This window comes from Oncorhynchus keta, chromosome 30 (assembly GCF_023373465.1).
Source record: "Oncorhynchus keta strain PuntledgeMale-10-30-2019 chromosome 30, Oket_V2, whole genome shotgun sequence".
NCBI classification, from domain to species: Eukaryota; Metazoa; Chordata; class Actinopteri; order Salmoniformes; family Salmonidae; genus Oncorhynchus; species Oncorhynchus keta.
Window position 1 is genome coordinate 2,257,912 of NC_068450.1, and position 20,772 is coordinate 2,278,683.

Genomic DNA, 20,772 nt, shown 5'->3' on the forward strand with positions numbered 1-20,772 from the left:
TCCATCAGCTGTTATCCTCTAATGCAGGGTATTTATCTATAAGCTGTTATCCTCTAGTGCAGGGTATTTATCCATCCGCTGTTATCCTCTAATGCAGGGTATTTATCCATTAGCTGTTATCCTCTAATGCAGGGTATTTATCCATCAGCTGTTATCCTCTAGTGCAGGGTATTTATCCATCAGCTGTTATCCTCTAATGCAGGGTATTTATCTATCAGCTGTTATCCTCTAATGCAGGGTATTTATCCATCAGCTGTTATCCTCTAGTGCAGGGTATTTATCCATCAGCTGTTATCCTCTAGTGCAGGGTATTTATCCATCAGCTGTTATCCTCTAATGCAGGGTATTTATCCATCAGCTGTTATCCTCTAGTGCAGGGTATTTATCCATCAGCTGTTATCCTCTAGTGCAGGGTATTTATCCATCAGCTGTTATCCTCTAATGCAGGGTATTTATCCATCAGCTGTTATCCTCTAATGCAGGGTATTTATCTATCAGCTGTTATCCTCTAGTGCAGGGTATTTATCTATCAGCTGTTATCCTCTAGTGCAGGGTATTTATCCATCAGCTGTTATCCTCTAGTGCAGGGTATTTATCCATCAGCTGTTATCCTCTAATGCAGGGTATTTATCTATCAGCTGTTATCCTCTAATGCAGGGTATTTATCCATCAGCTGTTATCCTCTAGTGCAGGGTATTTATCCATCAGCTGTTATCCTCTAGTGCAGGGTATTTATCTATCAGCTGTTATCCTCTAGTGCAGGGTATTTATCCATCAGCTGTTATCCTCTAATGCAGGGTATTTATCCATCTGTTATCCTCTAATGCAGGGTATTTATCCATCAGCTTTATCCTCTAGTGCAGGGTATTTATCCATCAGCTGTTATCCTCTAATGCAGGGTATTTATCCATCAGCTGTTATCCTCTAGTGCAGGGTATTTATCCATCAGCTGTTATCCTCTAATGCAGGGTATTTATCCATCAGCTGTTATCCTCTAGTGCAGGGTATTTATCCATCAGCTGTTATCCTCTAATGCAGGGTATTTATCTATCAGCTGTTATCCTCTAATGCAGGGTATTTATCTATCAGCTGTTATCCTCTAGTGCAGGGTATTTATCTATCAGCTGTTATCCTCTAATGCAGGGTATTTATCTATCAGCTGTTATCCTCTAATGCAGGGTATTTATCTATCAGCTGTTATCCTCTAGTGCAGGGTATTTATCCATCAGCTGTTATCCTCTAATGCAGGGTATTTATCTATCAGCTGTTATCCTCTAGTGCAGGGTATTTATCTATCAGCTGTTATCCTCTAGTGCAGGGTATTTATCTATCAGCTGTTATCCTCTAGTGCAGGGTATTTATCCATCAGCTGTTATCCTCTAGTGCAGGGTATTTATCTATCAGCTGTTATCCTCTAGTGCAGGGTATTTATCTATCAGCTGTTATCCTCTAATGCAGGGTATTTATCTATCAGCTGTTATCCTCTAGTGCAGGGTATTTATCTATCAGCTGTTATCCTCTAATGCAGGGTATTTATCCATCAGCTGTTATCCTCTAGTGCAGGGTATTTATCTATCAGCTGTTATCCTCTAATGCAGGGTATTTATCTATCAGCTGTTATCCTCTAATGCAGGGTATTTATCTATCAGCTGTTATCCTCTAGTGCAGGGTATTTATCCATCAGCTGTTATCCTCTAATGCAGGGTATTTATCTATCAGCTGTTATCCTCTAATGCAGGGTATTTATCTATCAGCTGTTATCCTCTAATGCAGGGTATTTATCTATCAGCTGTTATCCTCTAGTGCAGGGTATTTATCTATCAGCTGTTATCCTCTAGTGCAGGGTATTTATCCATCAGCTGTTATCCTCTAGTGCAGGGTATTTATCTATCAGCTGTTATCCTCTAGTGCAGGGTATTTATCTATCAGCTGTTATCCTCTAGTGCAGGGTATTTATCTATCAGCTGTTATCCTCTAATGCAGGGTATTTATCTATCAGCTGTTATCCTCTAGTGCAGGGTATTTATCCATCAGCTGTTATCCTCTAATGCAGGGTATTTATCTATCAGCTGTTATCCTCTAGTGCAGGGTATTTATCTATCAGCTGTTATCCTCTAATGCAGGGTATTTATCTATCAGCTGTTATCCTCTAATGCAGGGTATTTATCCATCAGCTGTTATCCTCTAATGCAGGGTATTTATCTATCAGCTGTTATCCTCTAGTGCAGGGTATTTATCTATCAGCTGTTATCCTCTAGTGCAGGGTATTTATCTATCAGCTGTTATCCTCTAGTGCAGGGTATTTATCTATCAGCTGTTATCCTCTAATGCAGGGTATTTATCTATCAGCTGTTATCCTCTAGTGCAGGGTATTTATCCATCAGCTGTTATCCTCTAATGCAGGGTATTTATCTATCAGCTGTTATCCTCTAATGCAGGGTATTTATCCATCAGCTGTTATCCTCTAATGCAGGGTATTTATCCATCAGCTGTTATCCTCTAGTGCAGGGTATTTATCCATCAGCTGTTATCCTCTAATGCAGGGTATTTATCCATCAGCTGTTATCCTCTAGTGCAGGGTATTTATCCATCAGCTGTTATCCTCTAATGCAGGGTATTTATCCATCAGCTGTTATCCTCTAATGCAGGGTATTTATCCATCAGCTGTTATCCTCTAATGCAGGGTATTTATCTATCAGCTGTTATCCTCTAGTGCAGGGTATTTATCTATCAGCTGTTATCCTCTAGTGCAGGGTATTTATCCATCAGCTGTTATCCTCTAGTGCAGGGTATTTATCTATCAGCTGTTATCCCAGTGCAGGGTATTTATCTATCAGCTGTTATCCTCTAATGCAGGGTATTTATCCATCAGCTGTTATCCTCTAATGCAGGGTATTTATCTATCAGCTGTTATCCTCTAGACAGATTTATCCATCAGCTTTATCCTCTAGTGCAGGGTATTTATCCATCATCTGTTATCCTCTAGTGCAGGGTATTTATCCATCAGCTGTTATCCTCTAATGCAGGGTATTTATCCATCAGCTGTTATCCTCTAGTGCAGGGATTTATCCATCAGCTGTTATCCTCTAATGCAGGGTATTTATCCATCAGCTACTACAGGGTATTTATCCATCATCTGTTATCCCAGGTGCAGACAGTATTTATCTATAGCTGTAATCCTCTACTACAGGGTATTTATCCATCAGCTGTTATCCTCTAGGTCAGCTGTTATCCTCTAATGCAGGGTATTTAGACTACAGCTAGTTATCCTCTACTGCTACATCATCTATCAGGTCATCCTCAGACACATATTTATCCATCACTGTTATCCTCTAGTGCAGGGTATTTATCATAGCTGTTATCCTCTAGTGCAGGGTATTTATCCATCAGCTGTTATCCTCTAATGCAGGTTAACATCCATACTGTTCATCCTCCAATCAGACATTTATCTAGTTATCCTCTAGTGCAGGGTATTTATCTATCAGCTACCTCTAATGCAGGGTAATCCATCAAATCCAACTAGTGCAGGGTATTTATCACATGCGCTGAATACATGCAGGTGTAGATCCATAGCGTTATCCTCTAATGCTTACTTAGCCCTTAACTAACAATGCAGTTCAAGAAATAGTTCAGAAAATATTTACCAAATAATAAAAAGTAACACAATAAAATAACAATAATGAGGCTATATACAGGGGGTACAGAGATAATGTGCAGGGGTACAGGTAATTCAAGATAATTTGTTCATGTAGGTAGGGGTAAAGTGACTATGTATAGATAATACACAGAGAGTAGATGTAGGTAGGGGTGTAGTGACTATACATAGATAATAAACAGAGAGTAGCAGCAGTGTACATGTAGGTAGGGGTGTAGTGACTATACATAGATAATAAACAGAGAGTTCATGTAGGTAGGGGTGAAGGGACTATGCATAGATAATACACAGAGAGTAGATGTAGGTAGGGGTGTAGTGACTATGTATAGATAATAAACAGAGAGTACATGTAGGTAGGGGTGAAGTGACTATGTATAGATAATAAACAGAGAGTACATGTAGGTAGGGGTGAAGTGACTATGTATAGATAATAAACAGTGAGTAGCAGCAGTGTACATGTAGGTAGGGGTGAAGTGACTATGTATAGATAATAAACAGAGAGTACATGTAGGTAGGGGTGAAGTGACTATGCATAGATAATAAACAGAGAGTACATGTAGGTAGGGGTGAAGTGACTATGTATAGATAATAAACAGAGAGTACATGTAGGTAGGGGTGAAGTGACTATGTATAGATAATAAACAGAGAGTACATGTAGGTAGGGGTGAAGTGACTATGCATAGATAATAAACAGAGAGTACATGTAGGTAGGGGTAAAGGACTATGTATAGATAATAAACAGAGAGTACATGTAGGTAGGGGTAAAGTGACTATGTATAGATAATAAACAGAGAGTACATGTAGGTAGGGGTGAAGGGACTATGTATAGATAATAAACAGAGAGTACATGTAGGTAGGGGTGAAGTGACTATGCATAGATAATAAACAGAGAGTACATGTAGGTAGGGGTGAAGGGACTATGTATAGATAATAAACAGAGAGTACATGTAGGTAGGGGTAAAGTGACTATGTATAGATAATACACAGAGAGTACATGTAGGTAGGGGTGAAGGGACTATGCATAGATAATAAACAGAGAGTACATGTAGGTAGGGGTGAAGGGACTATGTATAGATAATAAACAGAGAGTACATGTAGGTAGGGGTAAAGTGACTATGTATAGATAATACACAGAGAGTACATGTAGGTAGGGGTGAAGGGACTATGCATAGATAATAAACAGAGAGTACATGTAGGTAGGGGCTGATAGTTACTATGCATAGATAATAAACAGAGAGTACATGTAGGTAGGGGTGAAGTGACTCACAGTATAGATAATAAACAGCTAGTAGCAGCAGTGTACATGTAGGTAGGGGCTGAAGTGACTATGTATAGATAATAAACAGAGAGTACATGTAGGTAGGGGTGAAGTGACTATGTATAGATAATAAACAGAGAGTACATGTAGGTAGGGTGGCTGAAGTGACTATGTATAGATAATAAACAGAGAGTACATGTAGGTGGGGGTGTAGGGACTATGTATAGATAATAAACAGCTAGTAGCAGCAGTGTAAAAACAAGGGGAGGGGGGGGGGGGACAGAGGGACAGATCCATTCATCACATAGTTAACACTACTGAATATTGACTGGTTTTCATCAAGCTGTCTGCTCAAGAGGAAGCTTCTCCCTGTAACCAGTGCCTGTAATCTGGTTCAGGTTATTAATTAACCCACCAGGGTGTTTACAAACACTACAGGAACAACATCATCCACATTGATCACATCTTTACTAATAGTGTAGCACTTTGTTCTAAAGCTATATCCATCCCTATTGGATGATGTGATCACAGTATAGTGGCTATATCCATCCCTATTGGATGATATGATCACAGTATAGTGGCTATATCCATCCCCATTGGATGCAGTGATCACAGTATAGTGGCTATATCCATCCCCATTGGATGCAGTGATCACAGTATAGTGGCTATATCCGTACCCATTGGATGCAGTGATCACAGTATAGTGGCTATATCCATCCCCATTGGATGCAGTGATCACAGTATAGTGGCTATATCCATCCCTATTGGATGCAGTGATCACAGTATAGTGGCTATATCTGTACCCATTGGATGATATGATCACAGTATAGTGGCTATATCCGTACCCATTGGATGCAGTGATCACAGTATAGTGGCTATATCCATCCCCATTGGATGCAGTGATCACAGTATAGTGGCTATATCCATCCCCATTGGATGATATGATCACAGTATAGTGGCTATATCCATCCCCATTGGATGCAGTGATCACAGTATAGTGGCTATATCCATCCCCATTGGATGCAGTGATCACAGTATAGTGGCTATATCTGTACCCATTGGATGCAGTAATCACAGTATAGTGGCTATATCCATCCCCATTGGATGCAGTGATCACAGTATAGTGGCTATATCCATCCCCATTGGATGCAGTAATCACAGTATAGTGGCTATATCCATCCCCATTGGATGCAGTGATCACAGTATAGTGGCTATATCCATCCCCATTGGATGCAGTGATCACAGTATAGTGGCTATATCCATCCCCATTGGATGATGTGATCACAGTATAGTGGCTATATCCATCCCCATTGGATGCAGTGATCACAGTATAGTGGCTATATCCATCCCCATTGGATGATGTGATCACAGTATAGTGGCTATATCCATCCCCATTGGATGCAGTAATCACAGTATAGTGGCTATATCCATCCCCATTGGATGCAGTAATCACAGTATAGTGGCTATATCCATCCCCATTGGATGATGTAATCACAGTATAGTGGCTATATCCATCCCCATTGGATGATGTGATCACAGTATAGTGGCTATATCCATCCCCATTGGATGCAGTAATCACAGTATAGTGGCTATATCCATCCCCATTGGATGCAGTGATCACAGTATAGTGGCTATATCCATCCCCATTGGATGATGTGATCACAGTATAGTGGCTATATCCATCCCCATTGGATGCAGTGATCACAGTATAGTGGCTATATCCATCCCCATTGGATGCAGTGATCACAGTATAGTGGCTATATCCATCCCCATTGGATGATGTGATCACAGTATAGTGGCTATATCCATCCCCATTGGATGCAGTGATCACAGTATAGTGGCTATATCCATCCCCATTGGATGATGTGATCACAGTATAGTGGCTATATCCATCCCCATTGGATGCAGTGATCACAGTATAGTGGCTATATCCATCCCCATTGGATGATGTGATCACAGTATAGTGGCTATATCCATCCCCATTGGATGCAGTGATCACAGTATAGTGGCTATATCCATCCCCATTGGATGCAGTGATCACAGTATAGTGGCTATATCCATCCCCATTGGATGATGTGATCACAGTATAGTGGCTATATCCATCCCCATTGGATGATGTGATCACAGTATAGTGGCTATATCCATCCCCATTGGATGCAGTGATCACAGTATAGTGGCTATATCCATCCCCATTGGATGCAGTGATCACAGTATAGTGGCTATATCCAGGAAAGCCAAAGTTCCAACAGCTGGTCCTAAAATAGTGTACAGGAGATCATACAAAATATTTTGCTGTGACTCTTATGTGGATTGTGGATGATGTTTAAAATATTTGTTTCTCTGATGTGATTAATGCGGAGCTGACTGACTTAATTACTGCAAATTGAGAAGTTATGTGACTAAACTCAATAAAAAGAAGAAGAAACTGTAAGCCAAGATCAATGATATAAATAATGATGGAGTTCTTTAAATGAAATTATGGACAGAAAGACATTTCATCCAATCAGATGGCTTATTCATCACAAAACCATTTTAATTTGCCAGTTATTTTAATGATTACTTCATTGTCAAAGTGGGGAAACTTAGGCAGGAAATGCCAACAACAAACAGTGAGAAATTGTATTCATGCATTTAAAAACAAATAATGAAAGAAAAGCAGGTCAAGTTTGAATTTTGTAAAGTTAGTGTGGGAGAGGTGGAAAAATTGTTATCGATCAATAATGACAAACCTCCTGGCATTGTCAATTTAGATGGAAAGCTACTGAGGATGGTAACTGACTCTATAGCCACTCCTATCTGTCATATTTTTAATCTGAGCCTAGAGGAAAGTATTTGTCCTCAGGGCTGGACGGAAACCAAAGTAATTCCACTGCCCGAGAGTGGTAACTGGTTACTGGTAACTGGTTCTAACAGCAGACCTTTAAGCTTGCTGCCAGCTCTTAGCAAACTGATGGAATTTTTGGGGAAATACAATGCTATTTCTCTGTAAACAAATGAACAACAGACTTTCAGCATGCTTATAGAGAAGGTGACTCAACATGTACTGCACTGACACAAATGACTGATGATTGGTTGAAAGGAATTGATAATAAGACGATTGTGGGAGCGATACTGTTAGATTTCAGTGCAGCCTTTTGATATTATTGACCACAAACTGTTGTTGAAAAAAAACATGTCTTATGGCTTTTCAATCTCAGCTCTAAATCCACGATATAGCAATCTATCTAATAGAACTCAGAGGGTTTTCATTAATGGAAGCTTCTCTAATGTCAAACATGTAAAGTTTGGTGTACCGCAGGGCAGCTTTCTAGGCCCTCTACTCTTTTCTATTTTTTTACTAATGACCTGCCACTGGCATTAAACACAGCCTGTGTGTCTATGTATGCTGATGATTCAACCATATACGCATCAGCAACCACAGCTAATGAAGTCACTGAAACCCTTAACAAAGAGTTGCAGTCTGTTTTGGAATGGGTGGCCAGTAATAAACTGGTCCTGAACATCTCTAAAACTAAGAGTGTTGTATTTGGTGCAAATAATTCCCTATGTTCTAGACCTCAGTTGAATCTGGTAATGAATGGTGTGGCTGTTGAATAAATTGAGGAGACTAAATTACTTGACGTTACCTCAGATTGTAAACTGTCATGGTCAAAATATAATATAATAATAATAATATTATAATAATAATATTATAATAATAATTACTATTATTATTATTATATTATTATTATAAAATATATAGATTCAATGGTTGTAAAGATGGGGAGAGGTCTGTCCGTAATAAAGAGATGCTCTGCTTTTCTTTTTTGACACCACACTCCAAAAAGCAAGTTCTGCAGGTTCTAGTTTTGTCTTATCTTGATTATTGTCCAGTCATGTGGTCCAGTGCTGCAAGGAAAGACCTAGTTAAGCTGCAGCTTGTCCAGAACAGAGCAGCACTTCTTGCTCTTCATTGTAATCAGAGGACTGATATAAATACTATGCATACCAGTCTCTATTGGCTAAAAGTTGAGGAGAGATATATAGTTAACACTACTAATACTACTACAATAACATCACCCAGTTCTGGAGAGAGACACATAGTTAACAAAACTACTACTAATACTACTACTGTTACTACTGCTACTAATATGACTGTTACTACAGCTACTAATACTACTACTACTGTTACTACTGCTACTACTGTTACTGTTACTACTGCTACTAATACTACTGCTACTACTACTATAGTACTACTACTACTACTACCATAGTACTACTACTACTACTGCCATAGTACTACTACTACTATAGTACTACTACTGTCACTGTTACTACTGCTGCTACTACTACTACTACTACCATAGTACTACTACTATAGTACTACTACTACTACTAGACTACTACTACTACTACCATGTGTCTGTCTGTCTCTCCAGACCTGGGTGATGTTGTAGCAGTGGTAGTGTTAACTATGTGTCTGTCTCTCCAGACCTGGGTGATGTTGTGGTAGTGTTAACTATGTGTCTGTCTCTCTCCAGACCTGGGTGATGTTGTAGCAGTGGTAGTGTTAACTATGTGTCTGTCTCTCCAGACCTGGGTGATGTTGTGGTAGTGTTAACTATGTGTCTGTCTGTCTCCAGACCTGGGTGATGTTGTAGCAGTGGTAGTGTTAACTATGTGTCTGTCTGTCTCCAGACCTGGGTGATGTTGTAGCAGTGGTAGTGTTAACTATGTGTCTGTCTGTCTCCAGACCTGGCTGATGTTGTAGCAGTGGTAGTGTTAACTATGTGTCTGTCTCTCTCCAGACCTGGGTGATGTTGTAGCAGTGGTAGTGTTAACTATGTGTCTGTCTCTCTCCAGACCTGGGTGATGTTGTAGCAGTGGTAGTGTTAACTATGTGTCTGTCTCTCTCCAGACCTGGGTGATGTTGTAGCAGTGGTAGTGTTAACTCTGTGTCTGTCTCTCTCCAGACCTGGGTGATGTTGTAGCAGTGGTAGTGTTAACTATGTGTCTGTCTGTCTCCAGACCTGGGTGATGTTGTAGCAGTGGTAGTGTTAACTATGTGTCTGTCTCTCTCCAGACCTGGGTGATGTTGTAGCAGTGGTAGTGTTAACTATGTGTCTGTCTCTCTCCAGACCTGGGTGATGTTGTAGCAGTGGTAGTGTTAACTATGTGTCTGTCTCTCTCCAGACCTGGGTGATGTTGTAGCAGTGGTAGTGTTAACTATGTGTCTGTCTCTCTCCAGACCTGGGTGATGTTGTAGCAGTGGTAGTGTTAACTATGTGTCTGTTTCTCTCCAGACCTGGGTGATGTTGTAGCAGTGGTAGTGTTAACTATGTGTCTGTCTCTCTCCAGACCTGGGTGATGTTGTAGCAGTGGTAGTGTTAACTCTGTGTCTGTCTCTCTCCAGACCTGGGTGATGTTGTAGCAGTGGTAGTGTTAACTATGTGTCTGTCTCTCTCCAGACCTGGGTGATGTTGTAGCAGTGGTAGTGTTAACTATGTGTCTGTCTGTCTCTCCAGACCTGGGTGATGTTGTAGCAGTGGTAGTGTTAACTATGTGTCTGTCTCTCTGACCTGGGTGATGTTGTAGCAGTGGTAGTGTTAACTATGTGTCTGTCTGTCTGACCTGGGTGATGTTGTAGTAGTAGTAGTGTTAACTATGTGTCTGTCTCTCTCCAGACCTGGGTGATGTTGTAGCAGTGGTAGTGTTAACTATGTGTCTGTCTCTCTCCAGACCTGGGTGATGTTGTAGCAGTGGTAGTGTTAACTATGTGTCTGTCTCTCTCCAGACCTGGGTGATGTTGTAGCAGTGGTAGTGTTAACTATGTGTCTGTCTCTCTCCAGACCTGGGTGATGTTGTAGCAGTGGTAGTGTTAACTATGTGTCTGTCTCTCTCCAGACCTGGGTGATGTTGTAGCAGTGGTAGTGTTAACTATGTGTCTGTCTGTCTCTCCAGACCTGGGTGATGTTGTAGCAGTGGTAGTGTTAACTATGTGTCTGTCTCTCTCCAGACCTGGGTGATGTTGTAGCAGTGGTAGTGTTAACTATGTGTCTGTCTGTCTCTCCAGACCTGGGTGATGTTGTAGCAGTGGTAGTGTTAACTATGTGTCTGTCTCTCTCCAGACCTGGGTGATGTTGTAGCAGTGGTAGTGTTAACTATGTGTCTGTCTGTCTCCAGACCTGGGTGATGTTGTAGCAGTGGTAGTGTTAACTATGTGTCTGTCTCTCTCCAGACCTGGGTGATGTTGTAGCAGTGGTAGTGTTAACTATGTGTCTGTCTGTCTCTCCAGACCTGGGTGATGTTGTAGCAGTGGTAGTGTTAACTCTGTGTCTGTCTCTCTCCAGACCTGGGTGATGTTGTAGCAGTGGTAGTGTTAACTATGTGTCTGTCTCTCTCCAGACCTGGGTGGGGAACAAGAGACGGAAGCTGGCCTCGAGGACTGACCAGAATGCGGGCGTATCCCACTCCTTATCGAATCACAGCATGGTTGGGGGAGCTCTGTCCAATCACGGCGTGGCTGGGTTAGCTCTGTCCAATCACACACTAGCAGGCGGGGCTTTAGTCGCGGGCGCCATGCTGACAGCAGAGATGGCGGCGGCTCGGAACATCCAGAGAGGCTCCTCCCATCTCCTCCCTTCCTCTTCCTCCTCTTCTTCTTCCTCTCCGCTTAGCTCTGTCAACAACAACAATGATGTCATCCTGACTGGGATTTACTCTCTAGGCTCCGCCTCTAGTTCCCGGCCCACTGTTAAGCCCCTCCCTTCTGACTCTGAGCTGCCTGCACATGTCCATCAAACTCTGCTTAACCAATCACAGCACAGGAGTAACAGTTCTGTCTCCTCCCCTCTCCAGCTCCACTCCAGATTGGGTACCATGTCACTTCCTCACTATAAAACCCCCTCCCTCTCCTCTTCCCCCTCCTTTTCCTCACCCCCCTCCTCCTCGCCCCCCGGCCCCCCCATCAACAGCATGTCCAAGAGGGTGGGTTTCCCCACAAGTGGGGCCAGGGCCGGGGGGGCAGCAGGAGTAGCCGGGGTAGGAGGGGGGGTACCTCGGAGCTGGGCTAGACAGTATGGTTCTCTCCAGTCTGGCCCCTGGCCCTCTCCCTCCCAGCCCCAGCCCAGGCCTCAATCCAACCACCAGACTCTCCCACCTCATCCCCCCAGGCCCCGTCCCTCCCCCCCTCCTCACCCCATCCCTCCCCCTTCAGACCACTCCCCCCGCATTAATCAGGTCTTCAGCCTATCAGAGAGGGGGGAAGGGGAGGGACTAGGACAAGGACAGCCTTCTGATAGGAGCAGGCTGGAGAAACACAGACAGACTCCCCACCCCTCGGACACTATTGGTTGCCTATCTATCGCCATGGAGACAGGTGATGAAGAGGATGAGTGGCGGAGGGAGGAAGAGTTATCCAACATGGCTGCCACGGCCCATGGGGACCTCCAGAGAGGCCAGGGGGTGAGGGACAGCCCCAGCAGGGGAGATGGATCTGGGGAGAGAGTCCTCACATCCCCCTCCCTGGTCCTCAGCAGCTCAAGGCCTGGTCCATATCCTCGGGACAGCTACCCAGTTACTACAACACTACAGACCTCTCCTAGTATACAGGTAGGGGTTACTGTTACTACTACTACTACTACTACTACTACTACTACTACCCAGTTACTACAACACTACAGACCTCTCCTAGTATACAGGTAGGGGTTACTGTTACTACTACTACTACTACTACTACTACTACTACTACTACTACCCAGTTACTACAACACTACAGACCTCTCCTAGTATACAGGTAGGGGTTACTGTTACTACTACTACTACTACTACTACTACTACTACTACTACTACTACCCAGTTACTACAACACTACAGACCTCTCCTAGTATACAGGTAGGGGTTACTGTTACTACTACTACTACTACTACTACTACTACTACTACTACTACTACCCAGTTACTACAACACTACAGACCTCTCCTAGTATACAGGTAGGGGTTACTGTTACTACTACTACTACTACTACTACTACTACTACTACTACCCAGTTACTACAACACTACATACCTCTCCGATTGCATAACCCAGCATACAGGTAGGGGATATGAATAATTTTAAACTGAAGTTTTCCTACTGTTCTGTACATGCAGTCCTCTCCTGTTATCTGTCTCGGTTCCAGTCAGCCTTTCCATTGCTCATCAGTAACTCTCCTCCTTTTTATACTTCTTGTTGCCTCTCCTCCTCTTTCCTCTTCTCCTCTTTCCACCTCTTGTCTCCTCCCCTCTCCTGCTCTTTCCTCTTCTCGTCTCCTCTATCCTCCTCTCGTCTCCTCCCCTGTCTAGGTTCCAGTCAGTCCCTCTGCTCCGTGGCTCATCAGTAACTCCAGGAAGAGAACTGTAAGTCTTCATCTAGCAGTCTTTAGGAGATTAGAGCACTGTCACCATCTATACTGTTCCATAATCTTTCATGTGTCTATAATGTATAGTGTGTGTGTAGCTACAGGACAGGACCCAGTTCAGTGATGTGGACCTGGGCCAGTTGAAGCGGTACTGGGACCGAGGGATGACCAGTCTGGGTTCTGTCTGCAGAGAGAAGATCAACGCAGCAGCCAATCAGCTCAACGTAGACACTGAGATAGTCAAGGTAGCAACCAATCAGAGGCTTCCTCTCAGCTGTATCAGCCAATCACACACTCCCTTTGAGTGTTGTACAGTATTAACATTAGTTGTGTTTGATTGACAGATGTGGATCTTAACCGTATATTATATTTTGTGATGTGTTTGATTTAGAGGCGAAAGAAACGCACGCCTATTTAGGCGAGGTGCTGGCTAGAGGAGTGGAACACTTAAAAAATAAAGGAGATCCGCACACTCTCTAGGAGCTCAGATACAAAAATATTTATGTCCAATGTTTCGACAGACGGTGGTGACCTCGACAATGTATTGTTAAAACGAGAGGCTGCCTGGATCTTTAATTTAAAGAACTCTTCGGTCTCAACGTAGACTTTGATCTGAAGCCATTCTTGTGATTCTTGTGATTTTGCTATGTCTGTCTGGACTTTTTGGAGAAATGTCCTCTGGTCTGATAAAACAAAAATAGAACTGTTTGGCCATAATGACCATCGTTATGTTTGGAGGTAAAATTGGGGAGGCTTGCGAGCTGAAAAACACCATCCCAACCGTGGGGGGCAGCACGGGGGGGCAGCATGATGTTGTGGGGGGGCTTTGCTGCAGGAGGGACTGGTGCACTTCACAAAATAAATGGAATCATGAGGAAAGATAATTTTTGTGGATATATTGAAGCAACATCTCAAGTCATCAGTCAGGAAGTTAAAGCTTGTCCTCAAACGGGTCTTCCAAATGGACAATGACCCCAAGCGTACTTCCAAAGTTATGGCTCAAGGACAACAAAGTCAAGGTACTGGAGTGGCCATCACAAAGTCCTGACCTCAATCCTATAGAACATTTTTGGGAAGAACTGAAAAAGTGTGTGCGAGCATGGAGGCCTACAAGCCTGACTCACTTACACCAGCTCTGTCAGGAGGAATGGGCCAAAATTCACCCAACTTATTGTGGGAAGCTTGTGGAAGCCTCCCAGAAACGTTTGACCCAAGTTAAACAATTTAAAGGCAGTGCTACCAAATACTAATTGCGTGTACAGTCCTGGTCAAAAGTTTTGAGAATGACGCAAATATTAATTTCCACAAAGTTTGCTGCTTCAGTGTCTTTAGATATTTGTCAGATGTTACTATGGATACTGAAGTGTAATTACAAGCATTTCATAAGTGTCAAAGGCTTTTCTTGACCATGGCATGCAAAGATTCAATATTTGCAGTGTTGACCCTTCTTTTTCAAGACCTCTGCAATCCGCCCTGGCATGCTGTCAATGAACTTCCGGGCCACATCCTGACTGATGGCAGCCTAATCTTGTATAATCAATGCTTGGAGTTTGTCAGTATTTGTGGGTTTTTGTTTGTCCATCCACCTCTTGAGGATTGACCACAAGTTCTGAATGGGATTAAGGTCTGGGGAGTTTCCTGGCCATGGACCCAAAATATCAATGTTTGGTTCCCCGAGCCACTTAGTTATCACTTTTGCCTTTTGCAAGATGCTCTATCATGCTGGAAAAGGCATTGTTTGTCACCAAACTATTCCTGGATGGTTGGGAGAAGTTGCTCATGGCTGTGTTTTTAGGCAAAATTGTGAGTGAGCCCACTCCCTTGGCTGATAAGCAACCCCACGCATGAATGGTCTCAGGATGCTTTACTGTTTACATGACACAGGACTGATGGTAGTGCTCACCTTGTCTTCTCCTGACAAGCTTTTTTCCAGATGCTCCAAACAATCAGAAAGGGGATTCATCAGAAAAAAATTACTTTACCCCAGTCCTCAGCAGTCCTCAGCAGTCCTCAACAGTCCAATCCCTGTACCTATTGCAGAATATCAGTCTGTCCCTGATGTTTTTCCTGGAGAGAAGTGGCTTCTTTGCTGCCCTTCTTGACACCAGGCCATCCTCCAAAAGTCTTCGCCTCACTGTGCGTACAGATGCACTCACACCTGCCTGCTGCCATTCCTGAGCAAGCTCTGTACTGGTGGTGCCCCGATCCCACAGCTGAATCAACTTTAGGAGATGGTCCCGGTGCTTGCTGGACATTCTTGGACGCCCTGAAGCTTTCTTCACAACAATTGAACCGCTCTCCTTGAAGTTCTTGATGGTCCGATAAATTGTTGATTTAGTTGCAATCTTACAGGCAGCAATATCATTGCCTGTGAAGCCCTTTTTGTGCAAAGCAATGATGACGGCACGTGTTTCCTTGCAGGTAACCATGGTTGACAGAGGAAGAACAATGATTCCAAGCACCACCCTCCTTTTGAAGCTTCCAGTCTGTTATTCGAACTCAATCAGCATGACAGAGTGATCTCTGGCCTTGTCCTCGTCAGCACTCACACCTGTGTTAACGAGAGAATCACTGACATGATGTTAGCTGGTCCTTTTGTGGCAGGGCTGAAATGTAGTGGAAACCTTTTTGGGGGATTCAGTTCATTTGCACGGCAAAGAGGGACTTTTTAATTAATTGCAATTCATCTGATCACTCTCCATAACATTCTGGAGTATATGCAAATTGCCATCATTCAAACTGAGGCAGCAGACCTTGTGAAAATTTAGATTTGTGTCATTCTCAAAACTTTTGTATGTTAACTTCTGACCCACGGGAATGTGATGAATATAATAAAAGCTTAAATAAATCATTCTCTCTACGATTATTCTGACATTTCACATTGTTTAAATAAAGTGGTGATGTAACTGACCTAAGACAGGAATTTTACTAATTAAATGTCAGGAATTGTGAGAAACTGACTTAAACTTCCCACTTCAACTGTAAATATTTTTGCATCTGAGCTCCTGGAGTGTGTGGCTGTCCTTCATTTTTAAAGTGATGTATTTGTTTGTAGATATTAACAGTATATTATATGTTGGGCTATGTGTTTGTTTGACAGACGTGGATCGGGAACCGGAGGAGGAAGTACCGTCTGATGGGCATCGAGATCCCGTCCCCTAAATGTGGGCCGGCCGTGTTCCTGACATCACAGGAAGGGGAGGAGTCTCCCTCTGCGCTGAGTTCCGATGGGGAGGGGCTTGGAACACCAGAGTTGGGAGACAACCTAAACGATGGAGCGTCCTTCTGTCTGTCCGAGGGTGAGACGCGCACACACACACACACACACAGACACACACACACACACACACACACACACACACACACACACACACACACACACACACAACCACCCCAGTAGCAGTGTCCAGTGTAACAGTGTTGTTGTTTTAGATGGGACCAGTGATTCGTACCAGAGGGAAGAAGAGAATGGAGTAGAGGACAGCAGCAGCGCTCCCATGGCTCACGACGTGGTACTGCAGTATACACTAGTACACTACACTGTTATTACAGTAGAGGACACTGCTATGACACTAGCATGACCCTGTTATGATACTAGAGAGACCCTGTTATGACACTAGAGAGACCCTGTTATGACACTAGAGACCCTGTTATGACACTAGTACACTACACTGTTATTACACTAGAGAGACCCTGTTATGACACTAGTACACTACACTGTTATTACACTAGAGGACACTGCTATGACACTAGAGACACGAGACCCTGTTATGATACTAGAGACCCTGTTATGACACTAGAGACCCTGTTATAACACTAGAGAGACCCTGTTATAACACTAGAGAGACCCTGTTATGACACTAGAGAGACCCTGTTATGACACTAGTACACTACACTGTTATTACAGTAGAGAGACCCTGTTATGACACTAGAATGACCCTGTTATGATACTAGAGACCCTGTTATGACACTAGAGAGACCCTGTTATGACACTAGAGAGACCCTGTTATGACACTAGAGACCCTGTTATAACACTAGAGACCCTGTTATGACACTAGAGAGACCCTGTTATGACACTAGTACACTACACTGTTATTACACTAGGGGACACTGCTATGACACTAGAGACACGAGAGAGACCCTGTTATGATACTAGAGACCCTGTTATGACACTAGAGACCCTGTTATGATACTAGAGAGACTAGAGACCCTGTTATGATACTAGAGAGACTAGAGACCCTGTTATGATACTAGAGAGACTAGAGACCCTGTTATGACACTAGAGACCCTGTTATGATACTAGAGAGACTAGAGACCCTGTTATGATACTAGAGACCCTGTTATGACACTAGTACACTACACTGTTATTACACTAGAGAGACCCTGTTATGACACTAGAATGACCCTGTTATGATACTAGAGAGACCCTGTTAATAACACTAGAGAGACCCTGTTATGACACTAGAATGACCCTGTTATGATACTAGAGAGACCCTGTTATGACACGAGAGACCCTGTTATGACACGAGAGACCCTGTTATGACACTAGAGACCCTGTTATGACACTAGAGACCCTGTTATGACACTAGAGAGACCCTGTTATGACACTAGAGACCCTGTTATGACACTAGAGACCCTGTTATGATACGAGAGAGACCCTGTTATGATACTAGAGACCCTGTTATGACACTAGAGAGACCCTGTTATGACACTAGAGAGACCCTGTTATGACACTAGAGAGACCCTGTTATGACACTAGAGACCCTGTTATGACACTAGAGAGACCCTGTTATGACACTAGAGAGACCCTGTTATGACACTAGAGACCCTGTTATGACACTAGAGAGACCCTGTTATGACACTAGAGACCCTGTTATGACACTAGAGACCCTGTTATGACACTAGAGACCCTGTTATGACACTAGAGAGACCCTGTTATGACACTAGAGAGACCCTGTTATGACACTAGAGAGACCCTGTTATGACACTAGAGACCCTGTTATGATACGAGAGAGACCCTGTTATGACACTAGAGACCCTGTTATGACACTAGAGAGACTAGAGACCCTGTTATGACACCAGAGACCCTGTTATGATACTAGAGACCCTGTTATGACACTAGAGACCCTGTTATGACACTAGAGACCCTGTTATGATACTAGAGACCCTGTTATGATACGAGAGACCCTGTTATGATACTAGAGACCCTGTTATGATACTAGAGACCCTGTTATGATACTAGAGACCCTGTTATGATACTAGAGACCCTGTTATGATACTAGAGACCCTGTTATGATACTAGAGACCCTGTTATGATACTAGAGAGACCCTGTTATGATAATAGAGACCCTGTTATGATACTAGAGACTGTTATGACACTAGAGACCCTGTTATGACACAAGAGACCCTGTTATGATACTAGAGAGACTAGAGACCCTGTTATGACACTAGAGAGACCCTGTTATGACACTAGAGACCCTGTTATGATACGAGAGAGACCCTGTTATGATACTAGAGACCCTGTTATGACACTAGAGAGACTAGAGACCCTGTTATGATACTAGAGACCCTGTTATGACACTAGAGACCCTGTTATGATACTAGAGACCCTGTTATGATACTAGAGGCCCTGTTATGATACGTGCTTTTACACCTGCATTGTTTGCTGTTTGGGGTTTTAGGCTGGGTTTCTGTACAGCACTTTGAGATATCAGCTGATGTACGAAGGGCTATATAAATAAATTTGATTTGATTTGATTAGAGAGACCCTGTTATGATACTAGAGACCCTGTTATGACACTAGAATGACCCTGTTATGACACTAGAGAGACTAGAGAGACCCTGTTATGATACTAGAGACCCTGTTATGATACTAGAGACCCTTTTATGATACTAGAGAGACCCTGTTATGATACTAGAGACCCTGTTATGACACTGGAGACCCTGTTATGACACAAGAGACCCTGTTATGATACTAGAGAGACTAGAGAGACCCTGTTATGACACTAGAGACCCTGTTATGACACTAGAGACCCTGTTATGACACAGAGACCCTGTTATGACACGAGAGACCCTGTTTGATGACACGAGAGACCCTGTTATGACACTAGAGACCCTGTTATGGCACTAGAGACCCTGTTATGGCACTAGAGACCCTGTTATGGCACTAGAGACCCTGTTATGATACTAGAGAGACCCTGTTATGATACTAGAGACCCTGTTATGACACTAGAGAGACTAGAGACCCTGTTATGACACCAGAGACCCTGTTATGACACTAGAGACCCTGTTATGACACTAGAGAGACCCTGTTATGACACTAGAGACCCTGTTATGACACTAGAGACCCTGTTATGACACTAGAGACCCTGTTATGATACTAGAGACCCTGTTATGATACTAGAGACCCTGTTATGACACTAGAGACCCTGTTATGATACTAGAGACCCTGTTATGATACTAGAGACACTGTTATGACACTAGAGAGACCCTGTTATGACACTAGAGACTAGAGAGACCCTGTTATGATACGAGAGACTAGAGAGACCCTGTTATGATACTAGAGACTAGAGAGACACTGTTATGACACTAGAGACACTGTTATGACACTAGAGACCCTGTTATGATACTAGAGAGACCCTGTTATGATAATAGAGACCCTGTTATGATACTAGAGACCCTGTTATGACACTAGAGACCCTGTTATGATACTAGAGACACTGTTATGATACTAGAGACCCTGTTATGACACTAGAGACTAGAGAGACCCTGTTATGATACTAGAGACCCTGTTATGACACTAGAGAGACCCTGTTATGATACTAGAGACCCTGTTATGACACTAGAGACTAGAGAGACCCTGTTAGATACGAGAGACTAGAGAGACCTGTTATGATACTAGAGACTAGAGAGACACTGTTATGATACTAGAGACCCTGTTATGATACTAGAGACCCTGTTATGATAATAGAGACCCTGTTATGACACTAGAGAGACCCTGTTATGATACTAGAGAGACCCTGTTATGACACTAGAGAGACCCTGTTATGACACTAGAGAGACCCTGTTATGACACTAGAGAGACCCTGTTATGACACTAGAGAGACCCTGTTATGACACTAGAGAGACCCTGTTATGATACGAGAGACTAGAGAGACCCTGTTATGATACGAGAGACTAGAGAGACCCTGTTATGATACTAGAGACTAGAGAGACCCTGTTATGACACTAGAGACCATGTTATGACACTAGAGAGACCCTGTTATGACACTAGAGAGACCCTGTTATGACACTAGAGAGACCCTGTTATGACACTAGAGAGACCCTGTTATGATACGAGAGACTAGAGAGACCCTGTTATGATACGAGAGACTAGAGAGACCCTGTTATGATACGAGAGACTAGAGAGACCCTGTTATGATACTAGAGACTAGAGACCCTGTTATGATACTAGAGAGACCCTGTTATGATAGTAGAGAGACC

The 20,772-nt window shown here is 43.0% G+C and overlaps 1 protein-coding gene and 1 long non-coding RNA gene across 26 annotated transcripts in view; one reads left to right on the forward strand and one right to left on the reverse strand.

Moving 5' to 3' along the window:
* Positions 1 to 20,772, forward strand: part of LOC118377495 (highly divergent homeobox) — an 86,285-nt gene that overhangs the window by 16,128 nt on the left and 49,385 nt on the right. For 12 of the 21 annotated variants that reach the window (XM_052487215.1, XM_052487214.1, XM_052487221.1 and 9 more), the window contains exons 4-8: positions 11,298 to 12,503; positions 13,235 to 13,288; positions 13,389 to 13,535; positions 16,391 to 16,589; positions 16,723 to 16,802. In XM_052487215.1, coding sequence (XP_052343175.1) covers positions 11,298 to 12,503; positions 13,235 to 13,288; positions 13,389 to 13,535; positions 16,391 to 16,589; positions 16,723 to 16,802 — 1,686 coding nt within the window. The remainder of the gene's footprint in view (positions 1 to 11,297; positions 12,504 to 13,234; positions 13,289 to 13,388; positions 13,536 to 16,390; positions 16,590 to 16,722; positions 16,803 to 20,772) is intronic. The other 9 variants (XM_052487217.1, XM_052487211.1, XM_052487204.1 and 6 more) reach the window with 5 other exon arrangements.
* LOC127913813 (uncharacterized) lies at positions 9,620 to 11,188 on the reverse strand. Of its 5 annotated transcripts, XR_008086821.1 has the most exons (5): positions 11,078 to 11,188; positions 10,579 to 10,798; positions 10,198 to 10,362; positions 9,923 to 10,142; positions 9,620 to 9,812 (listed from the first exon to the last, which is right to left on the reverse strand). It is a non-coding gene; the product is annotated as an uncharacterized LOC127913813 (long non-coding RNA). The 5 variants fall into 5 exon arrangements; XR_008086820.1 differs by having other exon boundaries at positions 9,620 to 10,142; XR_008086824.1 differs by lacking the exon at positions 11,078 to 11,188 and adding an exon at positions 10,968 to 11,072 and having other exon boundaries at positions 9,620 to 10,142.